General features: G+C 46.7%; 3 protein-coding genes and 1 long non-coding RNA gene across 5 annotated transcripts in view; 3 read left to right on the plus strand and 1 right to left on the minus strand.

Annotated features, from left to right (window-relative positions):
• Nucleotides 1-1,931: 1,931 nt before the first annotated feature.
• LOC148091263 (uncharacterized) overlaps nt 1,932-21,934 on the minus strand; it is a 291,917-nt gene continuing 271,914 nt past the window's right edge. Inside the window, exon 4 of the long non-coding RNA XR_015715867.1 lies at nt 1,932-1,980. This is a non-coding gene — a long non-coding RNA (uncharacterized LOC148091263). The remainder of the gene's footprint in view (nt 1,981-21,934) is intronic.
• KRTAP17-1 (keratin associated protein 17-1) lies at nt 3,205-3,643 on the plus strand. The gene has a single exon (XM_087826593.1). It carries the CDS (start codon nt 3,205-3,207, stop codon nt 3,550-3,552), a length of 348 nt encoding a protein of 115 aa, XP_087682719.1. The 3' UTR covers nt 3,553-3,643.
• On the plus strand, nt 8,859-10,454 carry KRTAP16-1 (keratin associated protein 16-1). 2 transcript variants are annotated; one of them, XM_087826595.1, is made up of 2 exons: nt 8,859-9,383; nt 9,444-10,454. In XM_087826595.1, the coding sequence occupies exons 1-2, from the start codon at nt 8,859-8,861 to the stop codon at nt 10,452-10,454; spliced, it is 1,536 nt and encodes a 511-aa protein (XP_087682721.1). The 2 variants fall into 2 exon arrangements, with proteins under 2 accessions (XP_087682721.1, XP_087682720.1); XM_087826594.1 differs by having other exon boundaries at nt 8,859-9,083; nt 9,144-10,454.
• On the plus strand, nt 15,031-16,014 carry KRTAP29-1 (keratin associated like protein 29-1). The gene has a single exon (XM_016215045.2). It carries the CDS (start codon nt 15,031-15,033, stop codon nt 16,012-16,014), a length of 984 nt encoding a protein of 327 aa, XP_016070531.2.

The raw sequence follows: 21,934 nt of genomic DNA on the forward strand, positions 1-21,934 counted from the left end.
CTGACCTTATACACAAGTGACTTCTCTGCCCCCATAAGCTGGAATGTAGGTTTGAAATAGATTTAAGCAGATTTAGAGAAAAATAGTTATATACCCTTTAACACACCTTGGAACATGGATTTAGAAATTTGTACTTGATATATATGGACTTGTATGGATATAGTCTGTATGTATATATATTTATATTCATATCAATATTTATATGGAAATATTTAGAAAAAACACTAAAAGGGAAACAAGAATATTAGGAGTAAATATCATTCTTGTGGGGTTATAGCTATTTTTATTTTCTTGTCTTTAACTATTTTGTATTTTTCAGAAATTCCACAATAAGCAGGCATGAAATTTATAATGTAAACGTTTATTATTGTTGTTATTATTGTTATTTAAATACAATGTTAAAAGCTAATGACAATCTGGGAAAAAATATTTTTAACTCATAATACAGACAAAGCTTTTTTTTCTATTTCACAAAGGATTCCTATCAATCAAAGAAAAAAACCAACAACCCAATGAAAAATTGGACAATAGAAAAGATGATCCACAGAAAAGAGAGCATAAAATAGCATTTGAGGGTACGAAACATTGCTTAATTTTATTTGCAATAATAGAAATGCAAGTTAATACTATTTCAAGATGCTATCTTTTTCCCATCAGATTGGCAAGGTCCAATTTTGATAACACACTGTGTTGGTAAAGCTTGAAGAGACAGGTACTCTCACACATCGCCAAGGGGGGTGAAAACTGGTACAATCTTTATGAAGGGTAACTTGGCAACATCCATCAAAATTACAAATACAAAAGCTCACTGACTCAGCAATTTCTCTTCCAAGAATTTATGGGATATATAAAGATATGCTAAATTACATAAGAGCAAATATTAAAAAATAAAGCTTATAATAGCAAAATATTGGAAATGAGAAACAAATGTCTTTCGATAGAGAACTGGTTAAATAAGTGGTACAATACTACTGAAAGAACTTTATGTGCTGATTTGGAATGAGTTCTAAGATACCTTGCTGAGAGGAAAAAAAGAGTTAAGAACAGTGTGCATATTATGCTACCATTTGTGTAATAAACTATACATATATATTATCTATACAGCTATCTTTTTGTATATAAATAATCTGTTTATCAGACAACGTGTGGCCAATCACTGTCCTAAGTGCCGTATCCGCATATACACTAAGGCATCCTTCCTTCCCCGCAGCCCTGTGAGACTGGTGCCACGGGATTATCATCACAGTTCCACGTTGGAGTGGAGTAAGTGCAGGTACAGGGGGGTCAGGAATACTGGGGACAGGGAGGGTGGGTGCGAGGCGGGCCTGGCAGGACACAGGAGGAGGGAGCCTGCTCACTGCGTCCCTTCTGCGCCTTGACCACGTGAATGCACTGCCTGCTATTAAAAAAGAACGGAAAGAGTGTGTCTGCCGGGCCCACCGCTGTGTCACACTTACCCAGAGGTGTCCATTTGTGGGAAGGCACTGGTGGGAGGGACACTGGACCAGGAGGCAGCATTTGTGGTCAAGTCTATCATGAATGGTTCTGTCTGGGCTCTGATATTTTATCTTTTGCATAAAAAAGTGCTTGTGGGTGACAGTCATGGCGGCATTAAGTTTTTATTAGTGTTTTCTAACCTATTTGATAATCTGAGTCATCTGGGAAATTTATAAATATATAGCTTCTTGAGCTTCCACGAGCACATACTGATTTAACAGAACTGGGTGCAGGTTGAAATCTGTATTTTTCAATAGCCCCCACCCCCGCTAGGCAATTGTGACTGTAAAATCTGGCTTAGAAACCCTGGACCACATGCTCTGTTGGGGTTCCTCCCAGTTCTAACATTCCGCCTCCCGCGAGGCACTGAGTGTCACACCAGATCCAAGCAACCACATCCCTTCTCCCTGTCTCCACTCCACTCACCTCCCGGTGCTCAGTACTTCTGGCCCTTTCCAGAAGCTGCCTTACCCCCAGGCTCACCTGAAAAAGGAAAGGAAACTGAAAAGGAGGGACTGTGCCCCTTGATCGAGATCTCTGCGCCCACAGCCACCCTCCATCCCCACCTCCCACTCTGGGTGCTGCTGTCGCAGGGCTGAGCCTACAAGCTCCAGAGCTGCTATTATCATTCCAAGAAGGTGACAAGGTCCCAAAGCCCGGATGGAGACAGGACATTTGACCCCTCTCAGAACTCACATATGGACCCGAGTCCTCTGTGGATTCCAGTCTTCCAACAGCGTTTTGTTCGCTGGATGATGCTTAAGGTATTTTGTACGCTTCTCTCTCATTCTGCCAGGTGGTCTTTAAAAAAGTGCACAACTTTCCCATTTTAATGCAGTGTTTTGGATGTTCAATGATCCCCTCCCTGCCTCCCCGCCCCCCCTTCTATTAAGGAAAGGCCTGGGCCAGGGCGCTGCAGGCTCCGACCACTGCCCTTCCCGCCCATGTGGAGAGAAGGGTGAGTGCTCAGTTCATCGCGCAGCCCAGAGAAACGTGGCTCCCCCGCCTTCTGCAGTTTTATGATGAGTCTCTGTCCATTCCCCAGGGCAGTTATTACCCAAGATTGATGGTCAGTGATCAAGCCCAAACAAAAGTGCGGCACACTCCACATACCACACACACACACACACACACACGCACAAATATTTGCCTTGCTCACAGGGGCCGGGATGCAGATGCCGTTTCCAGCTGGGAGGAGCCACACGGCCAGGCCTCCTCAGCAGCGTCTGCCTGTGGCAGAGGGCACAGGGCATCCAGCTTTTCCCATCCCCTTCTTCCAGGATTAGCATCCGCCACAAAAGGGCAGGCTGCCCACTTGCCACCAGAGGGGGGCCAAGGAAGAGGAGCGCCCCTGCCAGAGCCAGAGTCCCTGGGGCTCCTTCCTCTCTCCAACTTGGGCTAATGATGCCTGGCCCGTGTTTGACCGTGATGACAGGTCTTTCCCAAGCTGTATTTTTACCCTCTGGACAAATAGCAGTTGGGAGGAGTGGGGCTCTTTTTATGAGTTGAGGTACTCAGGGCTGGAAAATAAACAGGCAGCTAATGAGACGTTCTTAGGACACTGGCATAAATAACAACAGAGACTACACCTGGCCCTGGTGCCCACACCCTCCAGGAGGGGATATAAAAGCTGCGGTCCAGCTGGTGACCGTCAGACTTGGGGAACTCCGGCTGCGCTCCTGAACTGCGCCCTGACCAGCAGGGATCATGGGGTGCTGCCCAGGGGACTGCTTCACCTGCTGCACGGAGGAGCAGGACTGCTGCGAGACCTGCTGCTGCCAGCCCGGCTGCTGCGGCTGCTGCGCGTCCTGCTGTGGCTGCTGCGGCTGCGGGGGCGGCGGCTGCGGGGGCGGCGGCTGCGGGGGCGGCGGCTGCGGAGGCGGCTGCTGCGGGGGCTGCTGCGGATCCGGCTGCGGGGGAGGCGGGGGCTGCGGAGGCGGCGGGGGCTGCGGAGGCGGCTGCTGCGGGGGCTGCTGTGGCTCCAGCTGCTGCGGCTCCACGGGGTGCTGCGGCCCTGTTTGCTGCCAGCCCACGCCTGTCTGCGACACGAAGTGAAGACCTGCCTCTGCCCTCTCCACTGAGGCAGCCCCAGGGAAGGCCTCCATCTGCTCCGGTGGAGACTTTCCAAGACACTGTCCTGCCTCCTGTGTTATTTGTAGAGGAGGCTAGTGCTTCAACGACCTTCCAAGACAGTGTCTTCAAGGCCTTCCAAGACAGTGTCTCCAAGACCTTCCAAGACAGTGTCTCCAAGACCTTCCAAGACAGTGTCTCCAAGGCCTTCCAAGACAGTGTCTCCAACCTTCCAAGACAGTGTTCTTGCCTCCATGTTATTTGTAGAGGAGGCTAGTGCTCCAACACCTGCCCTGTGTGTCAAGGACCCGAGAACAGAAGCCACATGCTGGTGAAGAATTAAAACGGTCCCATCCAAAGTGGTTCCCCGGAGCTGAAAGGGTGAAATCCCCATGGCTTGATTTTCATGAAGTTAAATGTCTGGCTGGTCACTAGAAGGCATCTCCTATTCAAGGTGTCTTTGGGACTGACTCTCCTCTTCAGCTTTCTGCTGGTTTTGAGATGGAAAAATTCCTCTTTGTTAACTTCTTAATAAATTTGAGCAAGCTGGCATAACCACATTAGTTCTGCCGCCTCTTCCTTCGCCCCCTCTGGGCCAGAAAAATTTACTCTGGTGTCCACGACTGGGCATTTGAAATGCTGGTAGTGGATCAACTGTATCAGAACCCCCCCAGGGGGAGTTAAAATGGAAACTCCAGAGCCCTCCTTGAGACATGCAGAACCAGCATCCATACATGGGTGGCCTGGAAATGGGTGTTTCTAACAGGAACCCCAGATATTCTTATGCACTAAAGTTTGAGAACCATATGTGGGGACTGAAGCTTCCATGTGCTACACAAGATTCACTGGGGGGGGGGGGGGGGGGGTTTAAAAGCAAAGATCCTTGGGCTTTGCTGCTAGAGCTTTTATCCATTAGCCCTAGAGTGGAGGCCCTGGGACCTGCATTTTTAGAAGCTCCCGGGTAAATGCTGATGCTGGCCAAATTTAACCTTGAGCGAGGTGCATGGGTTCCTCCTGCGTTGTGCTTCTCTTAGAATGGTTCTGCTGGAGGCTTCAGGTTTGGCCAGAGCTTTCTGGCAAAGTCAGGGGAGAAGGCTTGGTAAGACAAGGTTGGTTCTGAATGGAAGGAATTCCTGTAGTAAAAATTTAACAACACACAGGTTCTAAGGATGTTCTGGGAAGTCCAGGTCCTTCCTCCGGCCTCAGGCTTTGGCCAAGTCTCCCTTTTCTGGGTTAGGCTTTTGGGTCCTAGAACCAGCTGTATTTCTTCTGCTTGAGGCCCAGGGATGGGAGGGGTGATCATCCATCTGCTAAGTGGGACCCTACCCAGGTGTGTGTGGGTTCGGCTGGAATGTTACAATTCAAAAGGTAGTAAATTCAACCTCTTGCTGGATGTGAGCTTGAGCTGCTATATGGGGAATAAAACTAGTTCTGCTCTTGCCCTGGGAGTACATTATTTATTTTTATTCCTACAAAGCAATGTTTTATTCAACAAAAATATTCTTCTGATTATAAGCATAGCAGTGATTCCTAAAATATGAAAAAATACAGGAAAATATAAAGAAGAAATAGCCATTCAAATTCTCACCACTCAGGGTTCATTACTAACATGTAGCTTTCCAGACTCCTCTCTAAGCATATTTACAAATAAAACTGGGATTATGCTGCTTTTAGTATTTTTTATGTTAACTTTGAGATATAATTTACTTATAATAAATTACTCCCATTTTAGTGTACAGTTTGATGAGATTTGTCAAATGTATATATTCAAGTAACCACTACTGCACTCAAGATCTAGAACTTTCCATCACTCCTCAAATTCCCCAATGCCCTTTTGCAGGCAATCCTCCCCACCTGACCCCAATCTCAGACAACCATTGATCTGCTTTACGCCACTCTAAATTTCACCATTTCTAGAAGTTCATATAAACAAAATCATATATTGTGAGCTTTTCCCCTTGAATAGCATTCTTAATATTAGTTCATTTTGTTGTAGCTATCAATAGTTCATTCCTTTTCCTGAGTGAATAAACTACATTATATGAATAAAGTACATTAAAATATTCATTTACTGATGGGCATTTGGGCTATCTACAGTTCTTGGCTATTACGAATAAAGCTGTTATGAACATTCACGTACAAATTTTTGTGTGGACACAACTTCACTTGTTTTGGATAAATATGTAGTGTTGGATTGCTGGGTAAATGGTAAGTGAATGGTTCACGTTATAAGAAACTACCCACTGTTTTGCAAAGTGGCTGTACCATTTTGTATGTCTGGGAGTTCTTGTTGCCCCACGTCCTTGCTAACACTTGATATTGTCAGTCTCTTTTATTTTTAGCCATTCTGGCAAGTGTCTAGGGATAGCTCCTTGTGTTTTCATTGTGTTAAAAATCCCAGAAGTATTGGCAGTATCTTGCTTTGGGAGAGAACTTGAGATTTGACCCTGCCCTGGTTCAGTTTTAGAGGCTACTATTTAGGTCATTTTTTGCTCTGCCTGGAATTGGCCTCTTAAGTACTGGCTCTTTAACCCCCAGGACAAAGCCACGGTCAGAGCAGGAACATGCCAAAGGGACAAAGTTGCCAAGGGGTCAACTGGCCTACATTTATCAGCTGTGATTAAGAGCGGCTGATCCTTTCATTGCTCATGACCATGGCCTCACGAGGGGTGAGTGGAAGGTAGTAATTTCTTTAAATTACTGACAGAGAATTGCCCTTCTTAGTTGTCCATGGAGGTCCTCCTTCACTCATTCAACAAATAGCAATAGTGAACTGCCTATGTATCAAACACTGCTCTGGGTGCTGGGTGTACACCAGGAAATAAACCAAAGTCTTGTCCTCCTGATTCCTATATAGTGTCAAGGGAGCCAAGAGCTACAATCCCCATCCCACCCCCCAAAAAAACCCAAGTGGAAATGGGCTTGAGAGTTAAAAGAACAGCTTATTCCACTTAGCAGGGAGGGATCCTTCGAGGAGATGACAGTCTAGCATAATGGGTGATGCTATGCAAGTTCCTCAGCTGAGCGCGATTATGAGGGATTTGGGGGGAGGAGGGACATCTGCATCTGGAGTTTTATGGCTGGTTTAGCTGAGAAGGAGGTGAATGGAGAGGAGAAGAGCTGGAAAGGTGGAGATCAGGGTCTTGGGGTCTTCTCCTTGCCTTACCCTCTGCCAAGCTTTCTGAAAGTTCTCTTCTTCTATGGCCTGAGAGCCATGTATCAAAGGATGGCGCTCCCCATTCCTACTCTTCCACCTTCAGCTGCTGGGTCCTGTAGACCCTGCCTCTTTAAATCTTCTCATAGGGCTCCAGCCCCAAGGCACTACCCGGTTCATGTTGTCACCATGAAGCTTTTGGGTCACTGCCCCAGACCCCTAATGGTCTGCTCACTTCCAGAGTTGTCCTTCTCCTTCAATCCCTTCTCCACAAGCCAGAGAGACCTTCCCAAAGGGCAAACCTGGTCAAGTGACTCCCCTGCTTGACATTCCCAGGTGTCAGTATAAAACCCACCTTATCACCGTGGTCCACAGGCTTTTCATGACCGAGTGCCTAGTCATCCCTCTAGACCCATCGCGATCCTTTCCTGCCCCCTTGCACTTTTCAGCCCGGTTATGGAACCAACAGCTGCTCCCCAAATGTATCATGCTCTTAAGAAGCCTTCCCTAACGTCCCCCAAACCACCTTGGTGTTCCTCCTGGGTACCCACCTAGCACCCTGTGCCTCCAGGTATTGTAGCCCTTGCATGTATACTGGACCATAATTGCTTGTGGACATATCTGACTTTCTTCTAAACTTTAGCCCCTTATGGCTGGGATTGCAGCTCATTCATTTTGTATCATAACATGGAACCCAATGACAGCTGGGCTGAATGGACAGATAAAATGGAAACTGAGCAAATGATCGTATAAATGAATGAATGAAGAGAAGAATGGTGAATGAATGGGAAAATGGGTCAGTGTTTCCAAAGCTGCCTTTTGCGTCAATGTTGAAAACACACGGTGGAGGCAAGGTGTGGCCTCGGCGAGCCAGGGCATCAGGCCTTGGTGTTTGGAAACCTAGGGTTTCTTTCTCACCTCATGTCTACCTCAAGCAATAGCATTGGCACAATGCTTTGAGAAAGCATTTGTGCTTTCTGCTTTTGTTCACAATGCCTTTGTAAAAAAACCCGTCTTCCTTCTTTATCCTTTGGGTCTTGGATGTATCTTTGTTTTAGGAGCTATTAAAATCACCAAATTCAATAGAGTACACAGATGTCGTATGAGAAGGTTGTACATCTGAAATTTATGTTATCAACCAATGCTATTCCAATAAATTTAATTTAAAAAATCACCAAATGCAAGAAGAACTCTGTAGATCTACTGAATGCTTGAGGTGGGGAAAAGAGGGAACAGGGTGGCTAGGTCGGGTACCTTCCAGGGACAGGTAGAGCCAGTGGTCTGGGGCAGGGCTGCTCATAGAACAGACGAAGGACAGCACCATGGGCTAAGCCCGTGACGTGTGGCTTTGACAAAGGCTCCTGAGAAAGGTCTGTCCAGGCAGGATGGGGAAGGGGAAGAGGAGCAGCTCCAGATGAGGGGCAAGCTATGTGGGATCTTTAGCAAGTGACAACCTTTTTGATTCCAATCCCCCTTCCTTTTCTTCATCTGTAATGCATGAAGGTTCCCTGTGTCATGGGATTCTTGATGGTTTTAAATAAGATTATTGCTATAAAGCGCAGTCATTTAAAATCCAGTCCAGATACCCCCTCTCCCACAGAGCTCATCACTGGCCCGCTCACTGCTCCTGTATGTCTGTTAAGTTTCTCACGGCGCTGCAACGAGCTTGCCTGCAAGCTTGCCTGCCCACCAGGGAGCGGTATTCATGAGAATGAGTGAGTAGGTCTTCTGCATGGGCACCCCCGTGCCCAGCCCAGGGCCTGGTACAGAGGACCAGAAGGTGGATAAATCATAAGTTCCTTTCTTCTTCCCCTGTTCATGATGCTCAGAAATAAAGATCGTTCAGCTTGGAGGCCATGATGCTTATTCCAAGATGACTTGTAAGTCCAAGGGTTCCAAATTTAGCAAGTCAATAAACAAACAGCTTCTTTATAGGTAGATAAACAACCTCAGGTCAACAAACCTTGGCATAATAAGATGTTCCTCTGAAAAGTGGCCCAAACATCAATGAGGAAAAGACGCAGGAGCTCAACACAGCATATGCCGTGAAGGGGTATAAAAGTGAGGGCCCCGAGAGAGCTGCCCAAGTCAGGCAGCAACCTCAAAGCACTCACAAGGGAGCAGAGGCGCCTCCGTCATGCCTGGAAACTGCTGTTCTAGGAAATGCCCCTCCGTGCCAGCCATCTCTCTCTGCTCCACTGAGGTGAGCTGCAGAGGACCCATCTGCTTACCTAGTTCCTGCCAGAGTCAGAGGTGGCAACTGGTGACTTGTCAAGATGACTGCGGATCATCCAGCTGTGGCCCACAATGCTGTCAGCCCTCCTGTCCAGTGATCAGCTGCACCCAACCTGTGTGCTGCGAGGCCACCGCTTCTGAGCCTTCCTGTTCCGTGAGCAGCTGCTGCCCATCTGTGTGCTGTGAGGCCACCACGTGTGAGCCCTCCTGTTCCGTGAGCAGCTGCTGCCAACCTGTGTGCTGCGAGGCCACCACGTGTGAGCCCTCCTGTTCCGTGAGCAGCTGCTGCCAACCTGTGTGCTGCGAGGCCACCACGTGTGAGCCCTCCTGTTCCATGAGCAGCTGCTGCCAACCTGTGTGCTGCGAGGCCACCACGTGTGAGCCCTCCTGTTCCATGAGCAGCTGCTGCCAACCTGTGTGCTGCGAGGCCACCATATGTGAGCCTTCTTGCTCTGGGAGCAGCTGCTGCCCATCTGTGTGCTGCGAGGCTGCTTCCTGCCAATCAGTCCTCTGTGTGCCCACCTCCTGCCAGCCCATTATCTGCAAGCCCAGCTGCTGCCAACCAGTCATTTGTGAGCCCAGCTGCTGCCCAGCTGTCTGCACTGTGCCTAGTTCCTGCCAACCAGTGGTCTGTGAGCCTGCTTGCTGTCAGCCAGTGTGCCCCACACCCAGCTGCTGTCCCTCCATGTGCTCTGTGGGCAGTAGCTGCCAGGCTGTTTGCTGTGACCCCAGTCCTTGTGAGCCATCTTGCTCGGGGCCCAGCATCTGCCAGCCATCTCCTTGTGTGGCTCTGGTCTGTGAGCCTGTCTGCCTTCGCCCTGTCTGCTGTGTTCCGAGCCCTTGTGAACCACCTTGCGTCTCTAGCACTTGCCAACAGCCCTCTTGTTGTGTCTCCAGCATCTGCCAACCCATCTGCTCTGAGCCCAGCCCCTGCTCACCAAGTGTCTGTGTGCCCCGTCCATGCCAACCTACCTGCTACATAGTCAAGCGCTGTCAGTCCATCTGCTGTGAGCCTGTTTCCTGCCCACCCCCCTCCTGCCGCCCGGGGTCTTCGGCATCTGCTACCTGCCAACCAACTTGCTCTCGGTCTTTCTACATACCCAGCTCCTGCAAACAGCCTTGCGTGACTTCGGTTCCCTACCGCCCAATTTACCGCTCAATCTACTCCGGACCCCTCACCTACAGGCAGCCCTATGTGACGTCCATCTCCTACCGCCCCACCTGCTACCGCCCTTGTTACTCCATCCTGCGCCGCCCGGCCTATCTCACTTCAATCTCCTACCGCCCGGTGAGCTCCTACCTGTCTTGTGCTAACTCCTGCAAACGGGATTGCAAAAAGCCCACTTCCAGCCAACCGGATTGTGCCGACTCAACTCCCTGCAAGACGGAAATCTCAGATTCCAATCCCTGCCAGCCCACTGAGATCAAATCCACCAGCCCAACCACCCGCGAGGCCACAGCCAGCCAGCCCGCTGCCACCAAGCCTGCCAACTGCTGAAGTGACCTCAGCCCACCAATTCCTGCAAAGCAAACCTCTGACTAGAAAGAACACGTGACTGCCCTCCCCAGAGCACATCCTGACTTAGCTAGAATCTTTTTCTTTCTGCAGCATCACTCGCTATCTGCTTATGCTCCACAGAACTCATCAGAAATGACAGTATCTTAATGGTCCAAGTGAAGGCCTTCTGAGCACTGAGAAGAGGACATTCTGGGTTCCTGTCTGCTGCTGTCATCAAGCTTTGCCACATCACCTCAAGTCTCTTTCCTGGCATAGACGTTTGTCAGTTCTCATGCATGTGCTCCCTGGCTGTGTGTGCTCATGTCCTTTGGGGACCTCTCCAATGAGATAAGATGTTTCACTGTCCAATAAACATGGCTGAGTTGAAGTGACACGCTGTTTCCACTGCTCTCTTGTTAATGCTGTATCTCATCAGCGGACTTGTGTCAGTTTTGAGATGGCTTCATTCATGCCTTCATCCATCCCACAAGCTTTATTAGATGCTGTTAGGTGCCAGGGACCAGGTTAGGCTCTAGGATTGAGAAGACAAAGTCTCAGTCCCTGCTCTCAGAGGGAGCTCACTCTAGTTGGGAAACAGATGGACAGAGAGCCAATTAGCTATACTCCATTGTGCTGAGTCCTGGGATAGAGGTGAGCACAGGCACTGTGAACTCAGCAGAGTGTAAGGGGGAACCAGGGAAGGATTATTGGGGGCTGTGATACTGAAGCCTTGTCTTTCAGCACAAGCAGGAATTAAGCAATTAGAAACCAGGAAGAAAGAGTTTTCCAGGCAGAGGAAACATATACAAATGAATGTGCATGTGAGTACACTGGTCCCTAGGCGAGGCCTGGGCAAAATGTGTTAAGAGGACGGGTGAGCTCTGAGGCCAGATAAGCAGACAGTGAGCTTTCCTTTTCAGCCCTTGTATGCTGGACAGAGGCATTTGAATTTGGTGCAGGGCTGACACTGAAGGCATCAAGGAGCTGTATGCAGGGCAGTGATGTGAACGGCATTGTGGTTTGGAATGTCCCTCTGACCTTGGTGTTGACAACTGCATGGAGGAATATGCTCTTAGATATAGGGAGACTGGGGAGGAAGCCAGTGGCTTTGGGATTCCCAGTGGAATGAAAACAAGTGTGTGTGGCAGGTCATACTTACAATAAGAAATGTAGCCTGAATTTCTTGTGCAAGAGCTTTGCTTATGTTCTCCTAGTCCTATAAGACACATTCTTTGTGTAAACTCCATACATAGCCTCTTATCATCTCTAAAAACAGAGTCTCTTCAAAGTCACCCCTTACACTTAGTACACAGAACAAAGGGCTATTCCTTGTCCTCAAGGTGCAGCTTGGGCTATCCTAAGCACAGGAGAGGGTAGACCAAGGCTCTCAACTTTGGCACTACTGACATTTTGGGCTGGATCATTCTTTGTTGTGGGGCTTTCCTATGCATTGTACAATGCTAAGCAGCATCCCTGACCTTTACCAATTAGATGCCAGTAGTGCCCCCAAATTGTGATGACCAAAATGTCTCCAGACATTGCCAAACATCCCCTGGAGGGGAGCATGTGAGCAAAAATTACCCCTGTTTGAGAACCACTGGGTTAGACAATGGCAGAGGGAGAAAGTCAAAAGTAAAACTTATCCTGCCACTGGTATTGGAGTTGCTGTCTCATTAGGCTATTGGAATTTATCACTGTCTCCTTTCAGAGTCAAGAGAGGAGTTGGCTAGATTTTAAATATCTGTGCCAAGCACGGACTCAGTGTTTCATATAAATCAGAGTTATTCTGTGAGGAGATTTCTTCTCTCCTATTTTATAGAATACAAAGGACAGACAATTTAAGCACCTATCAACAGAGACAAGAAAACAGTGGTATAGTCATGCAACAGATTATCATGCTGCAGGGGAAAATGACTGGACAATGGCTACATGTAACATAAGTGAATGGCTACATCCAACATTTCACCAATGAAATGTGGATATAAACAAGCCTCAGAGAGCACACATGTACCTAAAGTTTAAAAACAACACACACATATGTGCATTTACATGTATAAATACACATGCATGTATACATATATACAAACATATACATTATATTACATATATAAGATACATTTCATATCTATATCCACAAGAGGATAATAAACACAAAATTCAGGATAGTCACAGCTGGTAACATACAAATGACTAAAACCCAGTCTGTCCAAAGCCTGTGTTTTGTATGTATTGTCATATTTCTTGATGTGATCACAACAGCCCTTGGTGATACACTCAATGTCCTGAGTGCCCTGAACCACAGCAAAATGAAAGTTGTCTTTATTGAGAAGTTTCTTTTTTTCAGCTTCATTGAGGTATAATTGACAAATAAAGTTGTAAGCTGTTGAAAGTATACAGTATGATGATTTGATATACATATATAGGGAAAGGATTTCTCCCATCTAATTAATTAACATATCCATCACCTCACGTATTTATCATTTTTGATGAGAACATTTAAGTTCTCTTAACAAATTTTGATTATACAATACAGGGTTATCAACTATAGTCACCATGGTATAGCCATTAGACCTTGAGAACTTATCCTATAAATTTGTACCCTTTACCAACCTCTCGAAAGGTTTCTTTAAGAGGAAAGGAGGCAAGAGAAGAATCAGAGAAAAATGGATGTAAAATGGATTTTTTTTAAACAGTAAGAGCAGTACATATGGGTACAGGATATTGGCATCTTTTTCAGATGGAAGTTGACATGGTTTCTCAAATATATTTAAATTCCATTTTGATTGACTTTCTTGGTTAAGACCAAAAGTATTTCCTCTTGGTAGATGAGAGCTCTGGGATGTGGACATTCAGGATTAAAACATCCTTCAGGGACCCTTGTAGCTTTCAAGATATGGAAATGAATGGCGATGAGATAAGGGCAAAAGAAGTGATTGATGCTGTGACAGAAGAAGGAATGGCAGAGGAAAGGCATTTTAACCACATGGGGGGGAGAGTTCTCCAGGCATCATTCAATCAGAAAAACTTCTCTTTTCCAAATGAGGATGGGAGGGGGTACAAGGCTGGAGTGGGGTATAAGGCGATGGCATTTTGTAGCTGGTTCTTTGAAAAGTATCTTCCAGGATTTCCAGCACTTTCCATTATTGTGAGGCAGTCAGTAAGGACCAAAGTAACCTAAGTAACAGCAATGCAGCTGATGAGCTCTTGGTACTTTGAACATGGGGCCATGAGCTAAGAGGAGCGAGTTTGCAGCAGATCTGGAAGTTGAGAGCCATCCTGTCTGCCTCCAAAGCCGTGGTCTTTCCATGCCAACGGGTATCTCCACTGTGAACTAGGTCAGGACGCGGACCAGTGTGGGACGCTGGAGTTGGCAGGCGAGGCAGAGCTGGGACCAGCCCAGAGGAAGAGGAAGAATCAGAAAAGCGCCTTGCAAATCCCTCTTGGAAGAGGTGGGACACTAACATGACTTTGCAGCGATGTCCTCATGTCACTTCTGGTGGTTGCGTTTTTATATTTATAGAACTCATATTCTTTGACTTCATAGTGTGAGTTTAATTAACTTTTCTTGATGAAACATTTGGCAGTTTTAAATTTCCAAATTAAAAGATTGTCTTTGGGTATACTGATAAGCAGAGGTAGGTACTCACACCAGTTTGATCTAGCTGATGATTATAGTCACCAGAGTGGGCACATGACCCCTAGCTTGGGGCCTAGGCCACCTGACTGTGAGTGGCCTTCAATCACTGTTAAGAGTCTGCCCCTCGCCCCCTCCAAAGTCTGGAGATGTAATAGGTGGTTAATGCCAGAGGTTTTGGGGTCAGCCCAACCTAGGGGTAAATCTTATTTCTACCCTTTATTACTACCCTTTATTTTGGAAATGTGATTTAAATTCTGAATTAGTTTTGCCACCCCCAGCATGGTGGTGACAATTACACCTACTAACTGAGGTCACTGCAAAGATTTCCTGAAAAATGCAGCTGAGGACTTGGTACAGAGTAAGTACGTGATAAATGGAAGCCGTTACTATCATAATTGGTACTAGCCAAGTTGAGTTTCAGGAAAACTAGACGGGAAGGTTCTAGAAAGAATGTCCTTGGGATGCACCCCCTGAGTTTCGGTTCGCCACTTCTGACATCACCCTCCCTGAACTGGGTCAGGGCCCCGTTTCCTGGTTGGATGGTGCAGGGCTGCATTCCTGGTGGAAGAGATGCTGCTTGGCTGGGCCACGGCCTCCTGATGAGCGGTTAGTGCCGGGAAACGTCTGCTTCAGGGAGGCTGCGGAACAACCTGTAAAAGCGACAGCTCATCCCAGAGCAGGAGCAGTGTCAAGGAATCCAAACTTAGCAAAGAAAACTCCCCACTCAACAGACAAGTTTTAAAAGCAGGGACAACATCTCCCAGGCTCCTGAAGCCTGCTAATCAGATGTTTGTCTGCAAACCAGTAGAAACAACAACAAGGAAAGATGCTCTATGTCGAGCCAACACCCTGAGTGAAGGACTATAAAGGCCCCTGTGCATCCGATGTCTTTCAAACTCAGCTAGGCTGAGTTTGTAACTCCCCAGCCAAATCAGCACCATGGCGGACAACTGTTGTCCTGGAAACGCCACGGCCATTCCAGCTGTGCCCACCATCTCCATGTACCCAAAGGGTGACCACTTCCAGAATGGTATCCTTTTGCCTAGTTCCTGCTGGAGCAGAACATGGCAACTGGTCACATGCCAAGGAAACTGTCAGCCATCCAGCGGTGTCCCAGGTGGCTGTGAACCGGCTCCTTGCCAACCTACCTGCCTTCCAGCAACTTCTTGTGTGGGTTTTGCTTGCCAGCCCATTTGCTCCTGCACAGCCTGCTGTGAACCCAGCATGGGTCAGTCTCCTTGCCTGGTTAGCTCCTGCCAGCCCTCCTGCTTGGAATCCACCGGTGGTCAGGAAAAGTGCTGGGAAGCCAGCCCCAGTCAACAGAGCTCCTGCCAGGAAGCTGTCTTCATGTCCAGATCGCACCAGGCAGCTTGTCGCCAACCAGTCTCCTGTGACACTAGGTCCTGCCAGCCGTCTTGCTCTGAGGTGACTTCCTGTCCTGAAACATCTTGCCCACCAATCAGTTATGCAGCTAGGCCATGCCAGCCAACTTGTTGCCAAGCAGGTTCATGTCACCCCGTTCGTGGTGAAGATCGGCCCTGGAAAGCAACTTACCAGCCCATCTGCTATGTTTTCAAGACTTGCCAATCAGTTCCCTGCATGCCTATCCCCTGCCAGCCATCGACCTGTGTGTTCAATTCTTGCAATCCTACTTGCTGTGTGACCTCCCCTTGCCAGCCACTGCACTGCCAGGCAGCTCCTTCCATACCCTTCATCTGTCAGCCAGTGGCTACTTGCCAGCCCCCTTGTTTTGTAAAGAACTCTTGCAAACCAGCTTCCTGGGGCACCATGCTTTCTGGCCAACCAACTTGTGGAAGACCCACTTCCTGCAACCAAAGTGGCTGCAAATCCCCTTCCTTCCAAACAGCCTGCTGTGTGACAGGTTTAGGCAAATCGTCCAGTGGTGACTCCAACTGCTTCTGACCAGCTCCTTCGCATCTCTGCAGAGCCAGCCCCTGCTTGCCGACTTCCTGCCAACCCTGTAGGGCAACCCTGGGTTGATGGGACACTCTTTGTACCTCCTCTGAGGTCTGCGGCCGTCTGCAGGTGTCTAGCCATCCCGTGGTGCCTGCTTCCGGCCAAGCACAGATGCTGCCTGCGTGCTGTTACTCCCAGTCCAGCCTCATTCTCTCCAGGGACTGGTGAGGGAACTTGTCCAGCGCTGAGAGATCCTTCTTAGCCAAGGAGAAGCTTTCAGGAGCACGGTCCGCTCTGCAGCTTGCATTTCCTGATGTCAGTTCATTTCACTTCAGCAATCCTTCTTTCCGGTTTTTCTTTTGATGCAGCCCAGCCTTTAAAAAGACTCCTTTGCTGCCAGCTGCTAATTGAAATGGGACTGGTTAGCATAATGAAGAGGACTCTCGGACAGCTTTCTTTCCCTTCAATACACCGCTTCCTAGATTTCCTTCCGGGCACCTGTGACCACGATGGCCTCGGGCCTCCGAGTCAGTGGTCTGCATTTGGTCTGCTTGGGCAGCTGGTGACTAGGACCGCAGCTGCTCGAGCTGGACGGGCGTAAAGACAACGATTCCCTGGCTTCCTACCTTTATACCACCAAGAGCTCTTCTGAGTTGAGTGGCCTCAGTTTCCCCATAGTCAACAGAATTGAGAAACCAAAGACAGAAATGGTCCAGGGAAGCCACAGATTAAAATAAACATGAGGTTTCAGCCATTGAAAACAGCTAAGGGTTATTCACTTAAAACTGGTTCAAAGGATCAATTCACCTAATGGCCAATTTAAATAAAATAAAAAACTCTTTACTTTCGGCAATTGTTTGATATGTTTTTGACAGTTTAAGAGGCAGTTTCAAAAACGATTAGTCTCAGGGAACTTCTGACCAAGTTGCATATTTCTCATGTGTAACTATTGAATCTAAGCCTTTTTAAAATGGTTGGGTTGGTTTCTTTGGGGGAAAGCTTAGTTGAAGAGGTGCAATGTGCACTTGTAGCACCAGTGCAGAGCCCTTCCTCAAGGGGCTCTGGCCTCCTCATTAATCAAGGGCACTGAGTCTGCAAAGTGATGTAGGTCCGAGGCCCAAAACATTCTCACACAGGCCCATAGGGGGAGCTGCACTGTGCCATTTCTGTGATTACTGGATTTTAAAGGAAGTCTGGGGTCGACCACTAGGAGAGCAGGAGACACTAAGGGGCGATTCCTTCCATGGGCATTGTATTAGTCTGGTTCTCCAGAGGGAAAATAATGTATATGTTTTAAATATTTTATTGATTTACTTATCTATCTATCTATCTATCTATCTATCTATCATCTATCTATCTAAAAGGATCACGTGATTATGGAGACTGGCAAGTCCAATCTGTGATCTGCAACGTGGGCCTGCCAGCTGGAGAGCTGGGAGAGCCAATGATGAAGATGAAATCTGAAGGCTATTTGCTGAAGAATGTGCATTAAACAGGATAAAATATTGGAAGAGAGTGGTGCAGGAGAACAGGAATTAATTAATTTATAAGTACATAAAGAAAAATATAAATGAGAGAGGGACCTTGCAAGGACCAAAAATGATAACATGCCACTCAAGGGATACAATGGACTCAGTTATTTGCAACTGAAGCCTGAAGCCCAAAAAGAAAGTTAAAAAGAGGAAGAAAGGGAGAGAGGGACCTTGGTATCTCAAGAGAATGACCATGGATGGAATGTCTTCCAGAAATGACACTTCAATGCACACCCTATTTAAATTTTCACTCCCACATCTTCCAGGGAGATTTCAGAAATGCCAGAGGAAGGATGAGGCTCCGGGGAGTGGGAAGCATCTCACCTCAGTCCTGAATAGAATTTTCAACACTGCTCCTTACACTGCAAGGTGGAGGAGTTACATCTCCTTAAATAATTTGCTTCTTAATATGAGAATTCTCGGGATACTTTGCACTAGCTTTTCGACCCATCTAAGCCTTTTTCTTTTCATTTCCCAGTTGTGGATTGCCCTGTTGTATTGGCAAATGTTGCCCACTGGCCATCCGCCAACACGCAAGCTGCACGTTTTAAACATGTCAGGTGTGAGAGGTGTGCTGGGAAGCCTGCATCTTTCCTATGTTTGGCAACAGTCTAATAGCAGAGCTTTTATGAGCTCCTTTTAGGTTTGCTAGAACTTGTCCATGAAACATCTGAGCCTCCCATTATAAAAACTATTCCGCTGAGCCTGTACATGCTCATAACTAAGTCTTCACTTACACTTATGTCCTGGGTAGGGAGCAATTTTAAAAATACAGGAAAGTTTTGAGAAAAATACGACAAACCCCACCACCCAGAATTGACATTTTCTTATACCTGCTTTGGGTCTTTAGGAAGGTCATTGAAATAAGACATATTGATGAAGTTGAAGTCCCTTTGGTACCCTATCCAGTGCCATTTATCTTCCTCCCTTCTCAGATATACTGTTCCATTAGATAAAAACACAAACAATGAGTACGTACTATTTATAAAGTATTCAAAGTAGTATTAGGGTTTGGAAATTTAAGAATTTATATATAATGTAAAATTACAAAATTTACTTTTTTCCTTTATTATTGCTTTAAGAAAATTTTTATTAAGAATTAAGATTTATAGTAATAATAATTAGTCAAGCTTTGTAATTAATATAATGAGTTATTGATTGTTAAGAATTAAGAATATAATTTTAAATTGCACTTTGCTACATGGATCTGTTTCATTATATTAGCTATCTATTGCCGCATAACAAATGACCCCAAAGCTTAGTGGCTAAAAACAACAAACATTTGTTTTCTCACTGTTTCTGGGGGTTAGAAATTGACACGTCGACAGCGAGGAATCTTAGAGCCCGGAGATGCCGAATGTGTTCAGACAAGCAAATGCCACTCCACGTTTAAGTTTCTGCAAATCATACACCTTTAAGTTTGACCTCATCTCAGGAAAAGATTCTAGAATGGACTGTTCAAAAGACCCTTTGTGAACCTCTAGAAAAAGAACATGGGACCACTTAGACCAAGTCATGGCAAATTCTTTAACATTTATTCCTAAGTGCTCTGGGACGTAACGCGCACAGCAGAGAGTGACATACATTTACTTAGAGAATCTAGGTGTTTGTTAAATCTATTTGTCTTTATAAATGTTCAGTCATTGTGCAATAGCTGAGAGATTGTTCAAAGTCTTCACAGACATTATAAGTTATTTCAAGGGTCAGCAAGCCAAAACAGCTCTTGTAATTCAAATTCTGGTACATATAGTGCAAATGCTGGGTTGCTCATTACTTCCTGAGATTTCAGTGGGCTCAGATTGTATGGAAATTATCTCTGATGCTGACACCCATTTAGCTGCTTTATGTTTCAGATTCCTCAAGATTTTTCAAATAGGGGTTCACTGTTCTCACTTGAAAGATGTTTCAGTATTTGAGAAGTAATTTGTCTAAGGACAGGAAAGTAAAACTTATTAGAGAAACTAAATTTTCTCCTATACCGTTTACATCCATTTTGGGCCATTAATCCCTCTTTGCAATTTTTTCTACACAATTCAAATATTATCCTTTGCATGCATAAGTAATATCGAGGAGTCCTCCTTTCTTCTGTCATAATTATAATTTTACCAATGGATCTGAAATTAAATCACATTTCTTCTTATAATCACCTATTTGTGTGGGGAAAAGACTGTTGCAGGAGATTTTTTTGGTCTTAGCTGTGTTTTTGGTATATTTCCAGTTTGCTATATTTATTACCTTTAGACACTTAAAGGAGAACACTTGGGGTGAACTTGGCTAGGAATCAACCTTAAGAGGCTGAAGATTCATGAAATGCGTCCTTTTCATCTTGATCTTTGTTTCAAGCAAGAATCAAAATATGCTCAAGAGCTCGGTTTTTATCACGCCCTTATCTTGGATAAGGAATGCTTTTGTTCAGAAAGAGGGTCCGAAGGCTTTCTGGCCAGGGACAGGCTGTGAACCCCGAACACAGGGGCAGCGAGGGAGAGGCGAGGTACGCATGCTTTCCTTGTGAGCTTTACACTACCTGTATAATTCAGGCTTATTTGCTTTGTGTTTGGGGCATGCAGGGTGTCTGACAGTGGTCCCTTCTGGGGTCAATCAAGGTTCCTGGCAGGAGAAGCCTTGGGGAGAATCAGCGTAGGATTCAACCCCTCTAAGAAAAGGCCTCTAATGGAGATTTTCACGGGGTCAGGAAGGGAGGGGATTGGGAAGGGACTGCTGTGCCTGTCCTGACAGGGGCAGGGCCTGGCCTCCTGGGCCCAGTTTCCATTCCTATTTGCGAATGGACACACTGTCGCTACACTTTCAGATCCTCCCACAAATTCTGGCCATGGGGCAGCTGGAGGAAAACGGTGAGAGTGACCCACTGTGGGTTTCATTTGTGAGTCTGGCTGAAGCCAAGGGCAGGGGAGCCTTCCTGGGCAGCTCGGATTAAGGACTGGAGATTCCGAGGCACTAAAGGGAAAGTGAAAGGCGTGGATGAAACGCAGGCCAAGGCCGACTGCCCGAAATGAACCCCTGCTCTTTCCTTAACAGTATTACCTTGCACCCGAGTGCCTAATCCAGAGGTGGACTCCCATGCTCGACCCAAATCATAACAAATGTGTTGCTCCTGGGAGGGAGGGAAGGAGTATGTGGGTGTGAGCAAAGACACACAAAAACAAGTCAATGCAATTTTCTGATAACTGCACATCACTGAGGACTTTTTTTAGAAGAGAAGAGAAAGGTAAATAAATCCTGTCATCCAAAAATACAATTAGGAATATCATAAATAACCAAAAGATGTTATGATGGAAATGAACCACAACACAGATTTCCTGATGGATGCAGTAGCATGAGTGGGGATGCGTGATAAGCGGGCAGGACAGCGGGACACCATCCAACATTCGGAATCTACACTAAAAAGGACCGAAACCGAATTATGTAAAGTCACCTTAAAAAGAAGGATATCTGAGGTCCTGACTCAGATCTGACTGAAGATACACCATATGAAACTTAAGCGAGGGTGTTGGTGCCACGGAAACTCAGAGTCAGGCCAGCGCTGAAGCCAAGGTTGGCAGCACCGCCGCCGACCCTGCTCGGGGGAGATGGAGGGTTAGTCGCAGGACTGAGTTTTCAAGCTCCATTGGTGACAACTATTGTGGACTCAGTGTGTCAAGTGACACCTGACATCTAGTTCCTTTAACTTCCAGTGCTGATTCCTTGCTCGTGTTGTAGTTGAGGAATTCCTGTTACAGCTGATTCTGCTGGAAGTTCATAAATAGGTGTCCTTGCTTTATGGGCTTGGCTAACGTGAGTCTGCTCCAAGAGGTGGCTTCACCTCTGGTGTGTAAACAAAATCGGCTCCAGAGTCATGATCAAGGCTGTGAGTTCTGCCCTGAATCCTTCTGGAAGGCAGCGCCCCCCCCACCCCTCCCACCAAGGGAATGCCTATCATCCTGATGGCGTGTATGTTTTCTTTCAAGCATTAGCTATTTGGAGGCTTATGCACTCCAGAGAATGATAACATGTCAGTAAGCAATCAAGTAATGACGGGGTAAGGCAGAGTGCTCAGGGACCTCAAAGAATCTCAGGCATGACAGGCATCCTGATAAAAACCTGCCGAGTGGCTGAATGCCTAGTATAAAAAATGCAGACACCCAGGGTGGTCCGGCCCATCCCGGGGAAGCTGTTCTCCACGTCTCAGGTGACACTCATCCTGGGCCCCCTGACCTTTTCTCCACCAGAAGCATCTCTGCTGTCCAATCAGAATGGCATTTTTGAGCCCCCCCCTCCCCTATGGGCTCAGCCCTCTACTTCAGTGCCCGGAGCCAGGAAATCACATTCCTTTCCCTCTAAACATGGCAATTACCCTCCTGCCCTGTAGGCCGCAGCATTTCCCTGACTGGTTATCA

This window comes from Miniopterus natalensis, chromosome 17, assembly GCF_054644295.1.
Source record: "Miniopterus natalensis isolate mMinNat1 chromosome 17, mMinNat1.hap1, whole genome shotgun sequence".
In the NCBI taxonomy this organism is placed as follows: domain Eukaryota; kingdom Metazoa; phylum Chordata; class Mammalia; order Chiroptera; family Miniopteridae; genus Miniopterus; species Miniopterus natalensis.